Source organism: Gymnodraco acuticeps, unplaced genomic scaffold (genome assembly GCF_902827175.1).
Source record: "Gymnodraco acuticeps unplaced genomic scaffold, fGymAcu1.1, whole genome shotgun sequence".
NCBI classification, from domain to species: domain Eukaryota; kingdom Metazoa; phylum Chordata; class Actinopteri; order Perciformes; family Bathydraconidae; genus Gymnodraco; species Gymnodraco acuticeps.
Genome location: NW_022991180.1, coordinates 3651800 through 3674025, shown reverse-complemented (window position 1 = coordinate 3674025; position 22226 = coordinate 3651800). Strand labels below are relative to the sequence as shown.

The 22226-nt window shown below is 39.0% G+C and overlaps 1 protein-coding gene across 3 annotated transcripts in view; it reads right to left on the bottom strand.

The window, feature by feature from the left end:
* Nucleotides 1-2087: 2087 nt before the first annotated feature.
* ryr2b (ryanodine receptor 2b (cardiac)) overlaps nucleotides 2088-22226 on the bottom strand; it is a 102667-nt gene continuing 82528 nt past the window's right edge. For 2 of the 3 annotated variants that reach the window (XM_034237908.1, XM_034237909.1), the window contains exons 59-85: nucleotides 21516-21567; nucleotides 21262-21315; nucleotides 20983-21082; nucleotides 20260-20339; nucleotides 19692-19768; nucleotides 19483-19556; nucleotides 19157-19237; nucleotides 18754-18842; nucleotides 17225-17353; nucleotides 16773-16877; nucleotides 16433-16514; nucleotides 15078-16324; nucleotides 14873-14943; nucleotides 14135-14273; nucleotides 13909-13995; nucleotides 12618-12830; nucleotides 12275-12435; nucleotides 12070-12112; nucleotides 11125-11261; nucleotides 10262-10322; nucleotides 9757-9903; nucleotides 9424-9558; nucleotides 6958-7114; nucleotides 6716-6780; nucleotides 5994-6094; nucleotides 4221-4272; nucleotides 2088-2564 (exon numbers count right to left, since the gene is read on the bottom strand). In XM_034237908.1, the coding sequence (XP_034093799.1) occupies nucleotides 2469-2564; nucleotides 4221-4272; nucleotides 5994-6094; nucleotides 6716-6780; nucleotides 6958-7114; nucleotides 9424-9558; nucleotides 9757-9903; nucleotides 10262-10322; nucleotides 11125-11261; nucleotides 12070-12112; nucleotides 12275-12435; nucleotides 12618-12830; nucleotides 13909-13995; nucleotides 14135-14273; nucleotides 14873-14943; nucleotides 15078-16324; nucleotides 16433-16514; nucleotides 16773-16877; nucleotides 17225-17353; nucleotides 18754-18842; nucleotides 19157-19237; nucleotides 19483-19556; nucleotides 19692-19768; nucleotides 20260-20339; nucleotides 20983-21082; nucleotides 21262-21315; nucleotides 21516-21567 (3835 nt within the window). In that variant the 3' untranslated portion in view covers nucleotides 2088-2468. The remainder of the gene's footprint in view (nucleotides 2565-4220; nucleotides 4273-5993; nucleotides 6095-6715; nucleotides 6781-6957; nucleotides 7115-9423; nucleotides 9559-9756; nucleotides 9904-10261; nucleotides 10323-11124; nucleotides 11262-12069; nucleotides 12113-12274; nucleotides 12436-12617; nucleotides 12831-13908; nucleotides 13996-14134; nucleotides 14274-14872; nucleotides 14944-15077; nucleotides 16325-16432; nucleotides 16515-16772; nucleotides 16878-17224; nucleotides 17354-18753; nucleotides 18843-19156; nucleotides 19238-19482; nucleotides 19557-19691; nucleotides 19769-20259; nucleotides 20340-20982; nucleotides 21083-21261; nucleotides 21316-21515; nucleotides 21568-22226) is intronic. The other variant, XM_034237910.1, reaches the window with a different exon arrangement.

Sequence of the window (22226 nt, the reverse complement as noted above, 5' to 3'; positions counted from 1 at the left end):
CTTTAGTGCTGCTGATCAAACCGCATTCATCTTCAAACTCTGACCTAATTTCGATCTCGATAACACACCTGTAAAGTTTAACACAAAAAGAAATGTGTGTAAACAGCCAAACTGAAGTATAAACACCTGACAAAAGTACTCAAAACAGCTTGTGTGGTACTTCCTGCTACATTACGACAGGTGTCCCCATGAGCACATTTTGGCATAATGACACACACTCATGACTCAGAAGTTGAAAGCAATGAAACACAAAACTCCCGCTCCGTCTGGCATACTGCCGGTACATTTATTCATTTGTAACCTCTGCTGGACTCTGCAGGTTACACACTTTGAAACTGAAACATAACATGCCTACATTACTGCGTGCAATGCCTGGATTTCTTTTTCAAGGTCTGCAATTGCTGCACATTAAGGAAAGGAAATTACTTTCAGTTGTGCATGTCAAATAAAGCTGTGTTTAAGATCAGTATTGCTGGCTGGGATTCAGTGTTGGAACGATGTGACTAAGGAAATTAGAGGTGAACTTAACTTAGTAGTGGTAATGTGGCTGCTTGAGGGGAGAAACTTGTCAGACGGACACAGCTAAAAAGTTGTACCCCTTGCTTTAAAGAGGAAACACACTTTTAAAGTTCAATGGTATTATTTTCTTCTCAAACATTAGCGAACCGTAAGACTACTGTTCATACTTTCAGACAGTGTCAATTATGCTCCCGACCTTAACTAGATTCAGACTTTCTGACCTCAACATAACTCAACCACAGGCCGGTAATATGAAGAAGAAAAGAGCAGAAAGCTTGGCAGCTACAAACCGACATCCATCTTACCCACAATATCTTTTGATCCTGCGGATGTATTAAATATACTGACTGTATATTTAATTTGGGTTGCGTTGGGTGCACTGCTTCAAATAAATGGTGTTCTGCTAAATCAACTGGTGGAAAACAACTTCTGAAATTGTGCAGTGCGTCTCCTGCAGATTTGTGTGAGAACTGCAGAGAGGTGTTTGATGTCTGTGGGTTTGGAGTTATGGCGGTATGATTGATTTTGATACACACCATCATGGGATTACATTCCAAATGAAATGGGGTTTTGATGAGGTTTTTCTCCATTCCTCTACCTCTGGACAAAGGCCGACCTGAAACAGCTACGTTTTTATTCTCTGGTAGCTATAATATTTATGAATCTATAACAGGGACATGGACTTTAATGTGTTGTTATTTATTGTATGAAAAGAAAACTGCTCCCAGGTGTTAACGAGATTCCTATCCCGTTTATAGGCATAATACTCAACTTCGAAAAATAACAATTATTGTCAAAACAATCCGAATTTCACTTCCCCAATAAATGATGTCTGTCACACATCATGAGTTAAGCATAAATCGTAATACTGCCTGATCCTAATGGTGACAGTATATAGCCCTTTAAATGGGGAAATTGCAGTGAGCCAGCAATCAAGAAAGACATTTTATATCCCATCAAGCCTGATTTAAATTATTGCATTGGCCCTAATGACTCGGTATGATTTATATTCAAGCAAAGAATATAGTTCTCTGAGTTCATCAGTTTTTCCTCCACTAATGAGTTATAAGATGCAACAAGTCATAACTCAAAAGCAACTTGGATACATATCAGAGGCAGACTTTGTGTAAGCTGTGTCATCCCGCCGTCACACATGCACACTGAGTTTTTAACACTTTAAAAAAACTTGTCACGCTCCTTTAGTCACTGAGTTTTACCCGAGGAATCCCCAAAGACTTTCTTGTCTGTTGGAGACAGCGGCCAATCGGGTCATTAAACTCGTTGATAGGCTTCCATGGCAATGTTTTGACCTGAGCGTTGGGACACCTGCTGGCCTGCTACACATCGGCTGATAATGAGAAGGAAAAAGAGCTGAAGATGAGACGAGTGAATAAGGGGGAAAAAAACGGAATAAGAAGTGAGGACAGGAGGAGGAGAAGATCCTGGAGAGATGAGCACAAGAGGGAAGAAAAAAACAGCGTGAAGAATCAGGGAAGAGGAGGGCAGACAGAACAAATGCCAGAGGGAGTGTTTATCTGCATGTCACACAGGGGAACGGGAGGCTGTGATTAGGAAGACAAATCACTTTATTCACAAAACATGAGCTTTACAGAGACACATGCCAGCACAGAGCCATCAGACTGAAGTTGAATTGCCAGCTTGTACTACTTGATAATCATGTAGACAACAGAATACTTTTGACTTGAGAAAATACTGAAATAACACCATATTCATTTCGCATCAGAATATAAACAAATAGTCTTCATTATTTAGTTTCCAAATAATTTAATCAATAGAACTGAGAAAAACTACTTTGTGGGAAAATCAGAACAAAATCAATCGTGCACAAACAAAACTCAGGTTCATTTAATGAGTCCAAGGGCATCAATCAAGATGGCTTCAGAGCGATGCCATTATCTAGGAAGGCTTTAGATCTCTCAGATTTGCTTTCATCCCAGTTGATCCTCATATTGCTTACGGAAACAGTCTCCCACAGGGAAGAATTCCCAGCAACGCTCCTGGTACATCTTCCACACAAAGGATTCCTGGCAAAGACAAAGTGGTAATTTATCCGCAAGTCATTAACTATGCCAAACTTTTCCATGCTTCAGTAAAATAACAATCTCAGCAGTGTCCACTAACAATTGTATTTCAAATTTAAGTTCCTCCAGCATCTCTGGCCCGACAGAGAAATATTTTACACATTCCAACAAGCAGCTGCCTCTTTAATCTGCACCTGAGGAAAACATCATCTCTGAAAACACAGTATATCTACTGATGAGTTCCAGAACTCCGTTTGGAAAGAGCCAACCAGTCTCACGGTATTTCGTGTTATAGTCACGAAATTAATGTAATCTATTGATTCGTGTTCACAGAACGATTTTAAAAGCAAGGTATTTCTATTAGTAGTATGTTTCGTGCCTGCACTACGTCTTTTTGTCCGGTCGGGTCTTGGAATACCAGTTTTTTTGCCGTCCGCGAGGAAAAGAAATGGGGCATAGAACCTCAGAATACTGAAATCTGTATTTTTTTTAAATCTGTTTTTCCTTCTAATTTGCTATTATTTACATTGCTTTTAAAATAGTTCTGTATGACACGAAAAAATGTCTAAATCGTGTTGGTGAACACGAATCAATAGATTCATTTTGTGACTATAACACAAAATGCCGTGAGACTGTGTTGAAAGAGCACACTGTTTAAGGCGGATAAAAAACGAATTCAATATTTGCTGCCTTTTATCAATCCTGCAGCATTACCTTCAAACTGCATTCTGTGCCTCAAAGATACATCCAAATAAAAATGGATTTCTATTATTTTTATACCACACTGTGCAGCATTTAGCGTTAAGCATTCCTCATCTATTCTGCTTCACAACATATTCGTAGATCTAGGTTTGCCACGTATGGGAAACAAGAGAAGAAGAGAAAAGGTATAGCTCTTTAAAATGAGCAGATTATTTTTCCTACACTGATTTACAAGACAGCATCAGTCTTTGCTCTTATAGTGAAAACACAAGAAAAGTTATTTAAAGTACTTCAAATCCTCACCAACGCCGAGTTCTTTTAAGTCGAGGCTAAAAACACTACTTTTTACAGCTGCTTACCCAGAAGCCTTTTAACTTGTTTTAGCACCTAGTGTATTTACAATGTTGTTTTTGAACTATTCTGTATCTCTTGTATGCATGGTTTTTATGAATCTGTAATTCCATTATGTTTTATTTATTTTATTGTGTCTTATTATTAAGTGTTAATGATGATGTAAAGCTTTGAATTGCCTCTGTGTCTGAAAATGTACTATATAAATAAACGTATCTTACCTTACTTGCGACTTGAAAACCCCCTTTAATTCTTTATTTATTGCTGTCATACGGCAATGAGTAAAAGGGGAAATTATAATCATACTGTTACGTCTGCATGTACATCATCATAAATTGTGCGTGTCAGGGCTGATAGGCCCTCTGAAGGACAGAATGAATACAGATTCTGTCTTAGTTGAAAAGGTTACACTACAGCTTTGTCATTACGATGGGGTGGGGAGGTATAAATAGGACGTTTAGTTATGGAGGAACCATTGTGGAAGGACATATGAAGTAATCTGACATTTGGGAATGACAGAAGAATTGTTTAATAGGTTTAAAAGTGAACACCATGTTCTCACTTTGAATAGATCATGCAATAAAACATAATAAGAAACTATTATACCTGCCCAGTGTGTTCAGTTTCATCCTTGTTAATAAGGTACATCAGAAAAAATCTGTAAGGACACAGAAGAGGATTCATGTAGCGATTTACATACCTCCCACAGAGAGAAAGCTGTATCATTAAATAGAAAGCGTGAGCACATGCCAAGGGATAGTGGTGATTATGGAAACAGGTGTTGTGGATTTTAACAGGTGCATTTTGAAAAACAAGGTATTTACTTGATTCTTTTTGTCTATCATCAAATATTTTCCAATTAATGATGATGTTTCAGTCTGCACAGCTATATAATGTGATCTTAAAATGTGGCGTGAAGGACCAACATGCATAAGTATGTAGACATGAGCAGAGAAAAGTCCATCAGTGAGAGGAAGCAAGAGGAATCCATACTAATGAGGTTCAATAAACACTGCCAATGGTAATTACTGATGTGTCACCAGTAACCTGTGCAACAACACCGTCCAAATAAAAAACTATTTCAACAATCCACACAGTGGAACATTTTTCATGAACTCTTTGATCAACTGTGCATCCACACAGGCAATGTATACATGGTCATGTTTATCAAATGGTATGAAACACATTACATTGTTTGTGATTAAAGAAACGTTATGGATCCTGCAAGATGTGTTGGTGTCATGTGATTGATTTGAATGTGTGAATAGTGTTAAGTGTGTGTTGTATGTAGAATGTCTACATTTTGTATAGTATGATTCTTACCTGCTTGTGTCTAAATGAAGCTTAGCGCAAGTTCAGACAGGAAGACCTATCACTCCGTATTGCACGTCATGGCAATACTCGCTCCCTGCACTAAATGACAGGGAGCGCCACTCCTCAGCTAACCTATCACTCCCCTCCATTTACAAGCCTAATCATCGCACCTGTTAATCCCTCTATATATGCTCTCCCCTTTCCTATCAGCTGTCTTCCAGGTGTCAACGCGCAACCCTCCTCCACCCCTTCGCCTCCTGCTTTCAACTCAGGGCAAAGCTTAACCTTCTCCCTTCCAACCGGACCTAACCACTTATCACCACCACCAGTGTCTAGACCCAGGGGGGTTCATCGGAAACGGTTCTTCCCTTCCCGATTGATATCCTACAAAACCTGGGCCTAATCGCCAAAACACCATTTCATTCACTTGTTATAAACTGTCATCATTATGTTTCATTTATATAATGTGACCGATAATAAATATGTATTCCATACATCACGTCTCTCCTGATTGAAATATGTATGGCCCTGGATCTTCTTGACATTGTAAATCACGTACTACACATATTTGTGCCAGTCTAAAACTTCTGGTTCTACTTGATAGTTTTTTACCTGAATGGAATTACGAACGTCATACCACATGTTGGTAAATGATTGATGCAAAAGAAACAAGAAATCAAGTTGAATCTGAATTATGAATGCAGGTGCTGAGGGGTCCATTGGGGAAAGTAAACATAACACTGCCATTAATATTTTAAACCAACAACAGGCCTCAAGAAAAACAGATAGAAAATAGACTCTGGGATAATTGTTTAAAGGGAAGACGTGTTAAACTGCCAAGTCGATCTATCATGAATAACCAATGCAACACTGAAGGAGTTGTTATTTTCTATTTTCTTATAAAGGTGAAGTGATGTTGCAGCATGCTCAAATAGCTCTGTTAAAGGTGAAATCACAAATGCCTGCGCCATCACATCAAGTCGTGAGTTTTAGTATTAATAAAATCATACGTTTGAGATATTAGCAACTCGAGCCATTAAAGTAGTGAGCGTCAAATGAACTCACAGATAGTTTGCCAAGTTGTGCTCCTGCAGAGTGTGAGTCTCAAAGCCATGAGGGACCGTATCAAAGTATTCATTTCCTATTCCACATATAAAACACTTGGTCTGCAGGAGGAGAGATGTGAGACATGTAATGATTCATGAAACAGGCTCCAACAAACAAGATGCTACCTAGAGTACATTATAAACAATTATTAAGACAAGAGGCCTTTCGTCTAAGTGCTCTGTTACTAAAATGTGGCATTTAGTACGCTTTAGTGCCTTTGCTTTTTACAAACACACTCAGAGGACGTCTTCAAAAGGCAAAAGAGTTTAAATAAGAGCAACTAAATACTTCCAGGAATACTAGCTGCCACGTTTACATAAGACACAGAGGAACAAATATGCTGAGGATTAGCACCGTTTTGGGGTACTCAACAGTTTTATCAAAATTACAGAGTAACAATTGGATTAATGCAATATGTATTTTGGGGGAGACCTATTTAGAGCTGCATAATTATGGGAAGATGGCAGTAGCGGCTAAAACTGAATCACTATTGCCCACTGCAGCAGAGTAAATTGTGTGTAAATGAAACAGTGACAGACAATATTACAGCTGCTTTTCACAGATGTTTGTGTTTTCGTAATCGTGTGCACACAGAGGTATCACTTCACACACAGTCAACCTTAGCTCAGCTTGATTGGCTACTAGTAAAAAGCATCTGTGTGTGAGAGAAAGTGTCTCACCTCCATATCCTCTTTCACCTGCTCCTGCTGGTCACGAAGCTCCCCAAAGGCATCAATTATCAGGCCTGAAAAAAACACAAGTCTGTCTATGTTTTTGTTTGTACATAGGTATGCACCGCTGACTCTGAATGACAGGAAAACATAAGGAATCAGTGGAATAAAAATATGCTGTTTCCAATCCTGCTTGAAATATTCATCAGCTGAGCTGCATCTGTGAAGCAAATTTGGCGTGTTTGACTGACCCTGGATGATGGCCAAGAGGATGACGATGACGAAGAAGAAGAAGGTGATGTCAAAGAAAATGCGCTCCACCTCAAAGTCGTCTCCAGCCGGATCCTCGATCTCATCACCGATTCCCCCGCCAGCACGCACTCCAACATACATGTGGAACATGTAACACTGAAAGAACATGTATTTATATGTGTAATATATACCTGGCTGCTAAATCCTTAGAACTGTTACAAGGTGTGTATTTTGTGAAACTTGCTGCTGTTAAATACCAACCACCTATGTGCTATAGATGTGCAATATATATAGATGCCGTTAGTAACTGTAATATATACCTGGCTGCTAAATCCTAAGAACTGTTACAGGATGTGTATTTTTTTTTTAATTATGTAACTTTTTATTATATTTTTTTTAGGGCTGTCAAACGATTACAAATTTTAATCAGATTAATCACAGCTTAAAAATTAATTAATCATGATTAATCACCATTCGAACTATGTCCAAAATATGCCATTTATTTATGCATATTGTTGTGGGAATGGAAAGATAAATGAAAGAAGGCGGATATATCCATTTAACATACAGTATCTATGTTTATTATAACATTGTTCTGTGTGTCAAAATGAAAGACAACCCACACACCTATCAATCATCAAACCGTGGGGTCTTAATTCATTACGTGTTGATTTCTATCAACGGGGGAGTACTTCAGGAAAGTCGACAGAGGGGGGGGGGGGGCAGCTAGTGGAGTACTTCATGACCACAGAGTGTGAACGTTGTGATCAGCTGTTTTAGCGCAGTTCTCCAGTGAAGGGGGGGGGAGAGAAGTCTCCCTCCGCAGCCGGTTGGCGTAGTTTTGGCACAATTCCGTTGTAGGCCTACAGACCGACGTTAACAGCAGCCCTGTCTGTGCACACGGAGACCGACTCTGTCGTCCGGTGATCTAACCGCCTTCTGGAAAAGCTTCACAAGTACGTCGGTACGCAAATGCGCTTTGTGACACAAGTGACGGTACGCATTTCAGATTACGCACATAACCTGCGTACCAGTTATGTGCACCCCTGTACTACAGCAAAAGTATTCTCCGTCGGGACTTCCTGCAACAACACCACGCCGTTATCAAAGATGTTCTATTGAGAAGACGATCACTACGTGACAAAAGTTTTCAAAACCGTGGCTGCTGAAATCAATCACTGCTGTCTGTGCAATTTACTCCGCGCGAGTTGGCAGACTTTATTTTGCTTCCTTTAACATCATTTTTCATGGTGGGGCTAAGCCATTTCTTGGTATGGGTGTAGCCTACCCCAGCCATACCCTGGCGCTGCCACTGGTGGCACGTATGGGGTGGGCCATTCTGCACATGCGTTAAATGCGTTAATTTAACGCGATAATTTTGACAGCACTAATTTTTTTATTACATCATAACTTAGTACTTTTTTTTAAATGCATGTCACATATTTAACACTTGTAACATTAAGCTGTCTGTGGCTATTTTTCCTGCTGTAACTACGCACATTTCCCCTCCATGGGACTAATAAAGGTATTCAGATTCTGATTATTTCATGTATTGTAAAGTATGCTTTCTACTTTAGGGTGAGGGCACTTTTTCATTAAACAGCCATTATTTCACTGGCTGTCCACTGTTTGACAAAGGTAGGAGGTAAAGGAAAAAATGTTAAGGATCTAAAAAGGACACGAGTCTTGTTATACAACTCAAGCTGCACAACAAGAATATAGTCAATTCAGTCTCTGAGCTAGTTGCTTATGTGAAGGCTTTTAAAAGAATCAAACGGCCACCAAAAACAATTTCACAGAATAATAGTTTTTTGTTTCAAAACATTGTTTGTCTCAGATTTCATTTCCCCTCAAGGAGTTTATGTATGTATGTATGAGGCAAGAAGAATTCACATTCAATGTATCGAGCAAGAACTGTAGAGTGCTTTTTCTTTTTGAAGGGTCAGGGATTATTTTCCCAAAGTTCAAAAATAAATTGAAACTGGCAGGGCTTTTTGTCTTAGTCAGAGGGAGACTTGACAGAAAAGAGTGAAGAGTTTTCGGCTTTTTCTGACATTTTGCATTGTATCTCAAATTGCATAAAATGTTTACTGTGAGCGTGACTGAGGATTGTACTTTATACCCCGAATACTATTACCTTTTTTTTTTCAAACTGCCATCGCTGCCCATCCATCTTATTTTTTGAGTGACAGTGGAGTCCGCATTAAAATAGAGACAGCGATGGGGTGTAAATGGAGCCAATAGCCAAACAAGTGCAGAGGTTTGAGGGGATGTTTTTCTATCCATGCGTCTGTCATTTTATGGAAAAGTTGTGGAAGAAATAAAACAAAAGGCTCTTCTTGATTCAACAATTGGAATCAATGTCAAAATCCTCCTCTACCCTAATCGATCTAAAGAGGTGGAAAATGAAGTGTGTGGCTGTGTTTGTTTGAATGATAAACATAGATTATGCACATTAAACTTACAGTAAGCATGTCATTGCACTTCATATCTTGGGTGTTCTTGTCGTCACTCTTGTCGTAAAACTTCCTGAAGAAGTTGAAGGCCACAACGGTGTAGAGATACACCACAACAGCCAACAGGCCAACAGTGAGGGCCAACTGAGAGACACACACATTATTACAAAAGGGATCGACAGAGGCAGATGGGCTTTAATACTCTTCTTCAGCTTGGAAAAGCCCCAATATAACCTTACAGCGTGAAAGCAAACAGCACATGCATGCACACTGCACATATGAGCACACATGAACACAGATGGATGGAGAATTAAAGACAGACTGACAAAGGCGCACACACACCTGTTTCCCATTGTGTGTGACAGAAGTTAGAATGGTGCGGAGAGTCTTAAAGCCCATGGCGATGTCCAGAAGATGGGCAGCAAAGAAGAAGTTGTTATAATGACCCAGAACGGACATGGCCATGTACCAGGCCAGGTACAAGAAGGACTGTGAGCACATACAAACACAGAAGGACATACACACATAAAAAAGGCAATATAGATTACACAGGAGAGATAGAGAGACAAATGTGTATTTTAGATAAGGGGGAATCACAGGATATTACCTTCGTCCCTTCTGCAGCATGTGCAATTGTATCAAACAAAATCTTAGCACAGTAGATGAGATTAAACAAATGTGGGACCCGTCATAAAATATTCAATATGTTTAAACCACACTTCTCGGTTTTATGACATTATCTGTTGAAATAATTTGCAAGAAGTGACACCTTTATCTTTGCTTTGTAGGAACAATGAGGAACACAACCGAGCAAAAGCCATAAAATATTAGAAAGGTCTGAGCTTACATTATCAGTGAACACAACGCCCAGTTTCCAGACCTGGTACTTCATGTCAATGGACTTGAGTCTGAAATAAACAACATCATCACAGAGATACATCAAGGTAAGAAACTGAAAAACATGTCCGTCACTCAAATCAGACCCTTGTTACTACAGTGTCCTTTCTAAAAGCATCCGTCTGTTACGCAGCTTGATTTCAGAACATCCTGTGCTTCCTCAAGTGCAACAAAATGTTCCAGGACCTTCTTTTGTCTGCTGGCCCGTTGGGTAACATGCACATACTAAGAAAACATGTGCACAGTAAAAAGGCTTTTTAAAATGGCAAGAGTTTTTCAAACTCACAGTGTACTTACTGCAATAATTAAGTCTGTCGTGTTAATGTTAATCACAAGGGTCACATTCACTTTACTGTATCATGCATCAGCAAAAGAGCTGTACCGATCTTCTTACTTGAACATTTAAATATATACATATTTATATCAATTACAGGTTTTCTGAATGCAAATAGTATAGTTCAATCTTTGCTCCAGAGAAGGACGCTGCATTGCTATCATCATTGCCGGCTGCTTGGTGTTGAGTCACCTGCTTAAATGCATTCTAGGATACCTATCAAAAGGCAATAATTATCTATTATTTATAACAATGATCTACAGTACTACACCTAAATGAAAAAAACACGATTATTTGAAAACCTTGTCCTTCTGATAAGTTATGCCCCGGTTTTTGCTTGTTTATGTTTGTCATACACTATTTGAAATACAGTTTGAAACTGAAACTGCAAATAATGCAAAATAAATAAGTAGATCGCTGCAGTTTCTCATGAATCCCTTTAAGAATGCAAGATGGCAAGGACTTGTTTTTCTACTCACAGAGCACTCCAGGAAGCTTCTCTCTTGAGCCTCCTGCTTTCTTTACTCTCAGAACTGAAGTCAAACGCAGCTTGGTCCAGACCTAGCAGTTCACTTATCTTCTCACAGCCATAGAAGTCCCCATACTTATCCATCACCTGACGGAACAAGAAGACAGGATTATATAAAACAACAGTCTGTGCCTTTTCATCTGAACATCAATGGAAAGAGGCAGAATTCTTGTGCAGTCTGTGCCGTAATGAGGTGGCAGCTTAGATCTGCTATATTATATAATGATGCTGCTTAGGTTAGCTTCTGAACAGTTACAGTGAGGATTTTATGATACATGTGTTGCAAATTGCATGTTGGTGATGATGAAAGGTAACTCTGGTCTGTGTTATTTGTATTTGGTGCCAATCAAAGTCGAGTTCTATTTTAGAGCCATTTTCTTATTACAAACAAAACACTAATGTGTATGGTAAGCATTATCTACAAAAGCATCTGATAGTGCAATCAAAAGAGCACGAGCAGAAGTATTTGAAGACAGAGACGGAATATGTTTCTTTGCAGATTTGGGAAGACTTTTGGTTTGGTAACTGTAAACGATAACTACTAAAACCAGAACAGAATTGTTCATCAATTTTACATGCCTAATCTGTTTTTTACTAAAGTATATTATCTTAATTTTCTCCCTACATTTTGTTCCAAGTGATCTAAATAAGGAGAAAATGTTTTCTTGAAGCAAAGAATATTATGAATGACAATCATTGCCTTGTCTCTGGAGGCAGTGACGCTGTTGTGGTAACTGACGGGGGAATAATTACACCTGCCATTTAATGGATCATTACATTTCATTTAGTTTCTTAATGAAGTGTCACCGAGTGAAATATGCAAACAATTACATACATTAAGGATATCATGTTTTGATGTGCAAAATCAAAAGTTGCATTACTCTTAAGACCTTACCTTCCTCTTAACAAATTTATCCCAGTAATTACTTGGAAATGATCTGAAAAGACAAACATATAGAATAAAACATTCTGCTAAGTGTAACATTTCTGTACAACTTGTACTGACTGTAAATCGGTGCCAACAACGAGTTTTTGAAGCATACATCAAGTTTAATGTTAATATGATATCAGCCCAGTTGATGTTATGGCTGTGAACATACGGTGAGTTTATGACCAGTCGGTCCCATTGCCCTTTGATGTCTTCCTCAGGAGGCTGCACCGTCACATACAGCCCGTCAAACTCCAGCTTCCGCGCCACCTCCTTCTCACGTTTGAAGATCACCAACGGTACCTGCCAACCAAAAGCACCACAGTGTGCACTCTACTCTTTACATAAGCAGCACAATGTGAAGTTGGCTTTATCTTTGAAGGCAATGTGCTTTATTTTCAACTATTCTGTGGATTAAAAATATACCCTTGGTAAATATGATGGAGAGAAACTGATTTGAAAAAGTGAAATGAGTGTAGACTAAATCAGCAAAGTACAAGCTTGAGCCGCTCTACCTTGAGGCAGTTGTACCCGATGATACAACAGAAGGAGATGATTGTGTGAGCGACTGCCAGGAAAAGTAGTGATGGCTCCATGTACCCACTGCTCTCCTCCAGCACAAAATAATATGTGCCCTCGATGTCATCATCATCAGCAGAGTCCAATCCCTCACTGCTATCAGACGTGACCACTCCTTCCTCTTTTTGTGATGCAGGCAAAGAGGCTACCTGGTAAGACCAAAGACATCCAAGCATTTGTAGAACATTTACTTAAATATGAAATGTAACAGTATACTGTTATGCAGAAAAAAATTACCCAAACATGCATTGTATTAAAGTGCACATTTTTAGGCAATAGCATAGGTCTCAGATATATAAAAATATATTACAAACATGCCTATGTGTGTTTTGCTCAAAATACCAAACAGATCACCCATTCTAGCCATGCCTCATATCCCTCTATTTCACTTCCTGTTTCAAAAGGGCTGATTTGGGGTATAAAGCTTTAAAAAAAAAAAAAATGTAAAAGATTTTTTTTTTTTTTAAATAGGAGGGGGCTGAGCTCATACGGGACCCGGCAGCTACTGTCTAAACTAAATACTGCAGTGATGAAACGCCATATCATGGATTATCTAGGATTATTTCTGAAACAGTATGGAGCTCAAAGGCTTTCTCTCTTGCCGGTTATACCACAAGGTGAGTTCCTTTTTATTTCCTGCTTCTTTACACACATGCTCTATCCAGTACAGGTTAGCTCTGAGTGTTAGCGATGCTAATGTAAACAGACCATATTACATCCAAAACAGTCGGGCATTGTTTCTGATAGCAACGTTTCTGATAGGGCCGTGGGTGTAAAGCCAGCCTACATTTCCGATATTACGTCATATCGGACGCAAATCTGGATCAGCTCCGTTGTAGCCCCGTTTTTAGAGATTTGGGTACGGAGGAAAAGAGAGAGGGTTTTATTTTCTGACGCTGCGTGAGTTCCTCGACGCACCGGGGACACATATTTATGTATAAAAGACATAAAAAAGTGCATTTTGCATGATAGGTCCCCTTTAAGAGATTTGTAATATGACTGATGTAATGAGGTGCAGCTTATGCTGACTTTTTTGTGTTTTATGTGATGATACCATATTTTGCGTGTACTCACTATAGAAACCTGTAAATAAAGCTATCAAGAAAATGTAGTGAAGTTAAAGTGCAATTCTTCTCAAAGTGTGGAAATAAATACCGCTTTGAATTACTTTCTAAATTGAAAATCACTGCAAATGCTATTGCTTGTTATGTCTATAATGTATCTTACCTTGTAGAACAGGAGGATGAAGTTGATTGCAAAGGCGACAAAGAGAGCCAGTAAGCGCATATTATAAAAATTCCTTGCAAAGTAATTCTGGAAAAAAGATTTAAGAAATTAGATGCTTTCTGTGTGTACAAGTATGCCGGTAAATACTTTTAAGTGTGCGTCTTCATCAGTGTAGTATTTGTATGTGTGAGTGCGACAAGCATGTTGGAGTGTATTTGTATTTTACCTGCAGGCTCTTGTTATGAGTACTTATCGTCTCCCAGAGGGCAGAGTGTTGGCTCTCTGGTTCCTCGAACTTATCGGAGCATCGCTTTGCTTTCCAGTCTGCTTTCTGTTTCACAGTTTTCTTCTCAGTTACCTCCCCTCTGCAAATACAATCACACACAGAAGGGGCAAAGGTCTCTAAAGATGAAATCCAACCTTGACTTTATTAATTTTTTTATTTACACACGGCGGCGTGCGTTCAACGCTTCTGCCCATTCACTTGGAATGGGGTGACGTCACGCTTTGCCGAACTGCATTGTGGTTCCGTCGCTTCGCTCGCTTCAAAAATTGAGCAATGTTCAACTTTTGAAGCTTGGACGGAAGCGTCAGCCAATAAAATCATATGCCAGTACAAGCTCTAGCCAATCAAACCGCGTGCTTGTGTGTCCGGGGCGGGAGATTCGGGTGATTGGTTGTTGGTCGAGTTTCAGACACGCCCACCGGCAAGCTTCAACACATGCCGCCGTGTGGACGCTGCGTTACACAAGCTACTGTAATTATTCATTGTTTCATAACTTTATTCCCTTCTTTCTTTTTATTAATGTTTATGTATTTGTGATGGCTTACTTTTTGATGGCTTTATTGTTTGGCTTTGTTATTCTGTCAAAACTCTTTGTAAATTCATTTTTTTAGAGAGCACATAATCAAAATAAAATAAAATAATCCCTCTGAGGATTTAATTAGGAAGCAAAAGACTCACCCTGTGTTCACTAATCCAGGCGTTGTCTGATCTTCAGTTGTTTCCTCTGTGGCAGTCTGAGCCTTACGTTGCTGTCAGTAAAATGTATGAAGAAATCAATCAGTACAACACCAAAGAGATACAAAATGTATACAAATAAACAAAACATGCAAGAAATATTTGTTCTTAAAGTGCCTTGTTTCTAAAGATATAAATGAATTCATACCGTATCGGCAGTGGTAATTGTTTTGGAGGTTGTCCCACTGGCAGAGAGGTCTTGTGTTATAAGTCTGTATTGACCCCCGTCCTTCTTCATTTTGAGGCCAAATATGTCTGAGAGTACATCCACCTCCATGGGAGAGGTCACAGCTGCCACATGCCCCATCTCCCTCAATTCTCTCTGGGAAGAGAAACTGGCAGAGTACTTCCTCTGCCGATCCACACCACTTGGGAGCTCCATGACCTCATCAAGAGTTGGCTCGATGATACCACCGAGCAAATCGGATATCCTCATCCTTTTGGCTCCCTCTATGAGCCCACCACTGACAAAAGCTATGTACAGCACATATAAGATGCCCTGAACTAAAACACACATACACCGGGCCTGAGCCATGACAATGAATCTGAGGAGGAACACAGCCGACATGAGCATATCCTTCAGTGTCATCCTCATCAATGTCTTCAAGTTTTTAACAGAAAGTATAGATATCAGCAAAAACAACCATTGATACACGAAAAACCTTCCTTTATCGTCCAGATTGTCACTCTTTTCGTCTTCTCCTTTGTCTGCGTGCCTCTCTCCAGAGTCAGAGCCAGATATCTGGGCTGCGAGCTGCATCTCAAAGATGGTGTCCTCACAGAAATTGACAAACATCTCCATTTTCTCCTTCTCTCCACCCTCATTGACCACATCAAAAATGAACTGTCTCTTGGATTCTTTGACTTGGGGCTTCTCCCATTGTGTGCGGCTGGCTTCGCTAATCTCAAAGTACACGCGTTCAATGCGCTTCCCACTGCCGAGGATCTCAATACGACCTAGGTAGGGCTGGAAGTACGACAAGACACACTCTGCCAGCCCCATGAATGTCACAAGCCTTGAGTCGTTGGGCATGTGTTCGGACAAATTGGTGAGAAGAACAGCGAGGCTAAAGCCGATATCTTTGGCTGGCTCGTGGAAGCGATCCACAAAGGCCTCATAATCCACGATTTCACTATCGTCAGTCTTCATGCATGAGAGGAGGAAGGGAATCTCGGCCTGGGAGAAACGCTTGCAATTCTCCATGGCTTTCTGGAAGTCCTTTCTGGAGATGCAGCCCTTACACTCAGGGTCGAACTCTTTGAAGGTATCGGAGGAGGTGAGGTCTTTAAGTTTGAGGAACATGTCAAAAAACTTTAGGATCATCTCCACATTGCCTGCAGATTCAACCAACATATCCACCATCTGCTTTCCAATAGTGCCATTAACGACGGTACCTGCGGCAAAGAGGGAAAAGAGAAATAACATTTTGGATTAATGATAACTGGTAAACCATTTATGATCATTAATTCTGAATAAAGCAATAAAATAAGTGGAAATCTTGCCTTCTAACATAGAAAGCAAGAACACAACCATGTCCTTTTGTAAATCCATGAGTTCTTTCAGGAGCTCAATTTGCCTCGAATCCTATTAGAAAATATATTGAGAATTACATATTTAGCCAAAAAGAAGCAAAGCAATTTCAAATCTTGACGTTTTACATATTGACATGCAGAATACCAGAGGCAGCTGACAATGAGAGCAACAACAGATTAACTATAAATGCTTTTTTAATAACATTGCCAGCAGCCTAAAATAAGAACTAGTGTGGAAGAAACCATGCAGCAGACCATCACTTCGATGATTAACAATGTTATGTTTCTGCAGAATTGTAATGTGCTGTACCTGAGAGAGCTTCATCTGCATGTGGGCAAAGACGTGGAGGAAACCTACGACAGCGTCCCACAGGCGGCTGTGAGCCAGGCTCTGTTGGTTCCCAGCACACGGGCCCTGTTTGAACACAATAATAATGTGAGCTGCATATTTTAAAGAAACATCTCACCTCATTGTCAAATAGATGTTGGTAGGAGCTCACATGATCAAAGTCAACTTTAATGTCAATCTTTCAGTTTGTGTGTACAGACAGAGAGATCGAAATAACGTTTCCAACAATCCTGAATACAAATATATATAAAATATGTATATCCTATATACACAATCAACAGACATATTTACACATATGCACACATTAAGATAAAAACATAATAATCAACATATACAAAATAACAGTCACTTCAATATCTTTGGGAATGTACATTAAACATGTTTTGACACAATAACACGTAATGTAAACTGACCTGTATGTACTCTGTGAGTGTGTTGAAGACCTGTTTGGCCACTTCAATGGCCTTGGAGAAATTCTGTTGTCCGTGTACATCAATAACATCTTTCCCCGAGTAGTACCAGTAGAAGTCACTGATAGACTCCTACAGTTTGGCAGGGACAAATATGTGTTGTTCATGCGTTAAATAAACCATTATTTTTAAGAAAAAAATATCTTATTGAGATCAATTATATTATTAAATATGTTGCAATAGAACTTAATGATCAATGAATTTATATATGGTTGATTTGGTAGGAACAGTTCAAATATACATAGACAATCTGAATGTGAATACAGGTGGTGTTAATATCTGCTCCAGGTTTACAACACTCTCTTGAAGGGCTGAATACAACTTAATAAAGTGAGATACAAAAGACCACATTAAAAAATATATTGAAGTTCAAACTAGACACGTCTACAGGTGTGTTGCTGGATTTGTGGTAGCTTTCTTATTAAGTTGTGAAAACAATTTGCGGTAATGGAATAGGGAGTAACAGGCTTTTTTGTTTCCTCTCAAAGAAAAAGCAGGCTGAACAAAAGATGTTTTGCAGAATGAAACCTTTCAATTAACACTTGAAGCTACTCTGGCGGATCTAAAGCCCAGCAATCTCTTGACGTGATGCAGAAAGGCAGAGGAGAAAGTCCAATTAAACATTTGAACACAAGCTCTACATAACAACGCAATACAGTTTGGAAAAATTACTTGTATTTACTTAAATTGCACCAATGAGTGTTCCTTATTTGCACTTTATGGATTGAATCACAAACTGGCCATCCTGGGCCCTAATCTAATTAACAATCACAACACACTGTTCACAACGCTTGAAATCGGAATCAAACTATGTAAATGACCATTTTCCAGGAAATCTGGGAACACTGTGACTGGTATACACTCAGTGTACACTGCAGGAGGCATGTGGTGCAGTGGGTTAGTGCGTTGGTGATCGGATCAGGGGGATCAGGGCGATCAGGGGATCAAACCCCACTGCAGTCAGCATGTCGTTGTGTCCCTGGCCAAATTGCCACAGTATGGAGTATGTAAGTCGCTTTGGATAAAAGCCTAACATGTAATGTATATATCCTTTATCAAGTGACTGTTTAATGTGTTCCCATAGTTAACAAGTAGCTGACGATGTGGTATGGTTGTATCTGAAACCGAACTATTGAAGGTTAAAATAATAAGGCTGTTTTCCAAGTAATGTAGCAGCCGGTGTTCTTCTGAAACAACCTTTTCCAGCACTTTGAGACAGGCCTAGAAGAAGATAAATTGGTCTGTATTTGTTATCTCTTTCTTCAGTGTCACTGGGTTTTAATAATCATTAGCAGGCACTTCAAAGCATACTTGATCTGATGACAATTGAACCTGTATTCACAAAGCAGGTACCCTAATACAGGTTTGCAGTACTGATTAAACAACCATGGTCCTACACATATTTCTAAGGGATATCTGGACCGTTAGTATACTAGCAAGGTTTGGTTATTTTGCTCTGGCTGTAAGCTTACCTGAACCCTCAGTAAATAGTCCACAGTTGTTATTATGATGTTGACAGTGGTGTTGTTGCCGGTTTGAGTTCTCAAGTAATTCTGGAAATCTAACATCAAAAAGTAAGAGCATGTTCAATAGAATGTAAAAGTGCATTGCAATGAAATTCATCCGGTGTAGACAATGCAATTAGACACTGCTGTCAACTAGAGCACAGCTAATGTGTTGTGCAGCAATTATGAATCAGCGCTTGACTCTTATTAACATAACTTTGAAGTAACATCAAGGTGAAAAAAACAAACAACCCAAGTTGTTGTTCTTCTGTGTTACAGTGTGTGGTGCTTTTCATAGACAAAAATACAATCTATGTGAACTTTATGACAGTGTGACGTGTGTAAATAGATACAGCATGGTGCAAATAACCTGAGTTGTGTCCTTCACAGAGCAGCTGCAGAAATCGGAACAGATCACAGGTTAAATCTTTGTCAGGCATCACCTTGTCTCCTGGGAAAAAGATGGAGCAAGAAATAAAAGGGATGAAAAGCAAGGAATGGAGTAATACTGTAGGATATGTACGACGGAAAGAATGAGAGAAGGATTTAGAAACAATCAGGTCACAATGGAGTGACACTGAGACTTAGGCAGAGAGAAATAGGATTTGTAGTCCTGGGATCACACAGCTGGGTCTCTTGCTATGACATGGCTTCATAGAAACAGATTTATTTTTCATTTCCATATGAATACAGTACCTGAGCTCTCGTCCATGGCCATGCCTAATCCTTCTGCTTTGTTCTGCCTCTCAAATGCATTTAGATCCAGAACGCTGGATAGCAGAAAGACAGGGGTTTCAAAAAAGAGCTTTTACACTCTTTGTCATACATAGTCATCAATCAATACATAAACACTGACAGCCCACATTTTACATGGCCTGTCATAGGATTTTACGACCAACACCCACCTACATGACCGCATGAGTCCAGCCATGCTCTGGAAGAATCCAACGTCTTGCTTGTCTCTCAGATAATCCAGCATTTTCTATCACACAAAAGCATCAAAGACAAGGTCTACAAAATGGACGAGGATCTCATCTACAGCAGATATGATTAAGTTACAATTGTTTTTGTATTACTGCGAGCTTTGCTGCAGTGACTCTGTGTCAAGGCATCATGTTCAGAAGAAGACAGAGAATATGAAATGGATTTGTTCGTAAAAGATAAAACTGAACATGTTGAAGCTAAACAAAAACACAGATGTAGGAATAATCAAGGTCCTCCATGTCAGTGATGAGCTCTGTAGCTGGTTACCGTGCGTCAATGTAATATGAAAACTTCCATTTATATTCCTGAAAAATATTGAGTTTATCATACCGCTGCTACATCAGAAACCAACATCTTTGCTTTATGTCATCTGTGTTAATTATAGAAATATTTAAGTTTCATGAAATGTGATTCTAGTTCCTACATGAGAGGTACAGTAGAAATGGCAAATATCAGAGAGTCCTGAATATGCTAAATGCAGCATTGTACCTGTTGAACAGCAGCATTCCCTCCATTGAGAACAGCAATACCCAGCTTCAATGTAGGAGCAATCATGGAGCCCATCTCCCCTGATGAGATGTGAAATGGGTTACAGTCAGAGGATGTACATAAATTACTTTTATTAGATTGCTTATAGCCCCCCAACTAAAGCAAAACTACTTACCCATTCGTGAGTATTTTCTTTAAGACCTATAACAATTGTAAATCATTTATCATAATTTAAAGGTCCCCTATTATACTGTTTTTCATCAATATATTATAGGTCTCAGATATATACAAACATGTCTCTGAAGTGAAATACCAAACAGATCATTTCAGCATCCCATAATCCCCTCTGTTTCAGCCCTGTTTCCAAAGTGCTGATTCTCTGTCTGTTACTTTAGATGAAAATAAGGAGCCACTCCCCACGCCCCTCTGAGAGATATTTGGTTAAAAAGAAAACAATGGTGGTCTAGAGGAGATTCAGGTGATAAGGTTGGAGGTGTTATCTTGGTTGGTTATTGGCTAATGATTACACAAGCCAAAAAATCCTTATGACATCATAAAGTGGCCAAAATCAGATTTTTATTTAAATGGATCAGGACAAAAAGTGAGAGAATCTTTTTTCCTGAAACGTTCAGAATGTCTTTACGCAGAGGGGAGACGTGTTGATGTATAAAAGACGTGAAAAAGTGGATTTTGCATAATAGGTGACCTTTAACATGTTCCAACCTTTGCTGGCACTGATGGTTTGCAGGAGCATCTCAGAAGCTCCACGGCGGTGCAGCCGGGCCTGCTGGTACAGCAACTTCTGCTTCTCCATCTCCTTCTCCTGAGCCACAGAAACATCATTGTATCTCAATTACTGTTTTACATTTAAAAAAATATATATACTATAAACTGTTTATATCTTATAAAATGGTCAAATAAATGAATACATTTTTGTTCATTGAATACAACCTAAATGTCAATTTGATTTAATAGCAGGAAAAAAAGTGTCCATTCTCTCACTTCAAAGCTTTCCACTTCCTGTTCTTCCTCATCATCGTCCTCTCTGTGGCAGCTCTGCAAGATCAAACATATGACGCAGAGTGGAGATAATAAAATAAATACATCTACATAGAAGAGGTACAAAGCGTACAAACTCGCTTCTTTTGTTATATATTGCAGGTGGCAAGCACAAAGACATGAAAAGATGAGTGAAATGCAAGATTTGGACATAATAATATACATTAAGATACAACAAATGAGATCTGTTATATTACCTTGGCCATAATAGCAGCGTAGGACTTATAGAGGCCGTCATTTCCGAGCTTACTGCGAACAAAGACGACAAATAAGATAACATTAGTCTTTATCTTGTGTTGAGATCTCCATATGAAGTGAATACTTAAAACAAAAGTTAATTATAAATCATATATGAAGTGAATACTTAAAACGAAAGTTAATTATAAATCATATATGAAGTGAATACTTAAAACGAAAGTTAATTTTAAATCATATATGAAGTGAATACTTAAAACGAAAGTTAATTATAAATCATATATGAAGTGAATACTTAAAACAAAAGTTAATTTTAAATCATATATGATCAATCATATTCTTGTATAAACCCATAATGAGAATGCTTCTTGATGGTTTTTGAATATGTATGTATGCTTACAATTTATCTGTTGCTATTTGATAACTTTGCATTTTGAAAAGAGGGTGTTGAGAGTTTTCATAGTATGTTTAATACTTAAAACGAAAGTTAGTTATAATCAAATATAATCAATGATATTCTTGTATTACCCAACATGTCGGGTCATGTCCAGCCCTGTACATTAGAGGCCATGCCCAGTTTTCCACAAATTGGGTGTGGAGGAGGTATTTGTTTTTTGGGGTTTCGATCCGGTTTTTTGAGCATAAAGAGACTGGTTTTTTGAGAGAGCGCGATAGAGAGGGGGGTTTCCCCTGGTAGACTCTCTCCCAGTAGG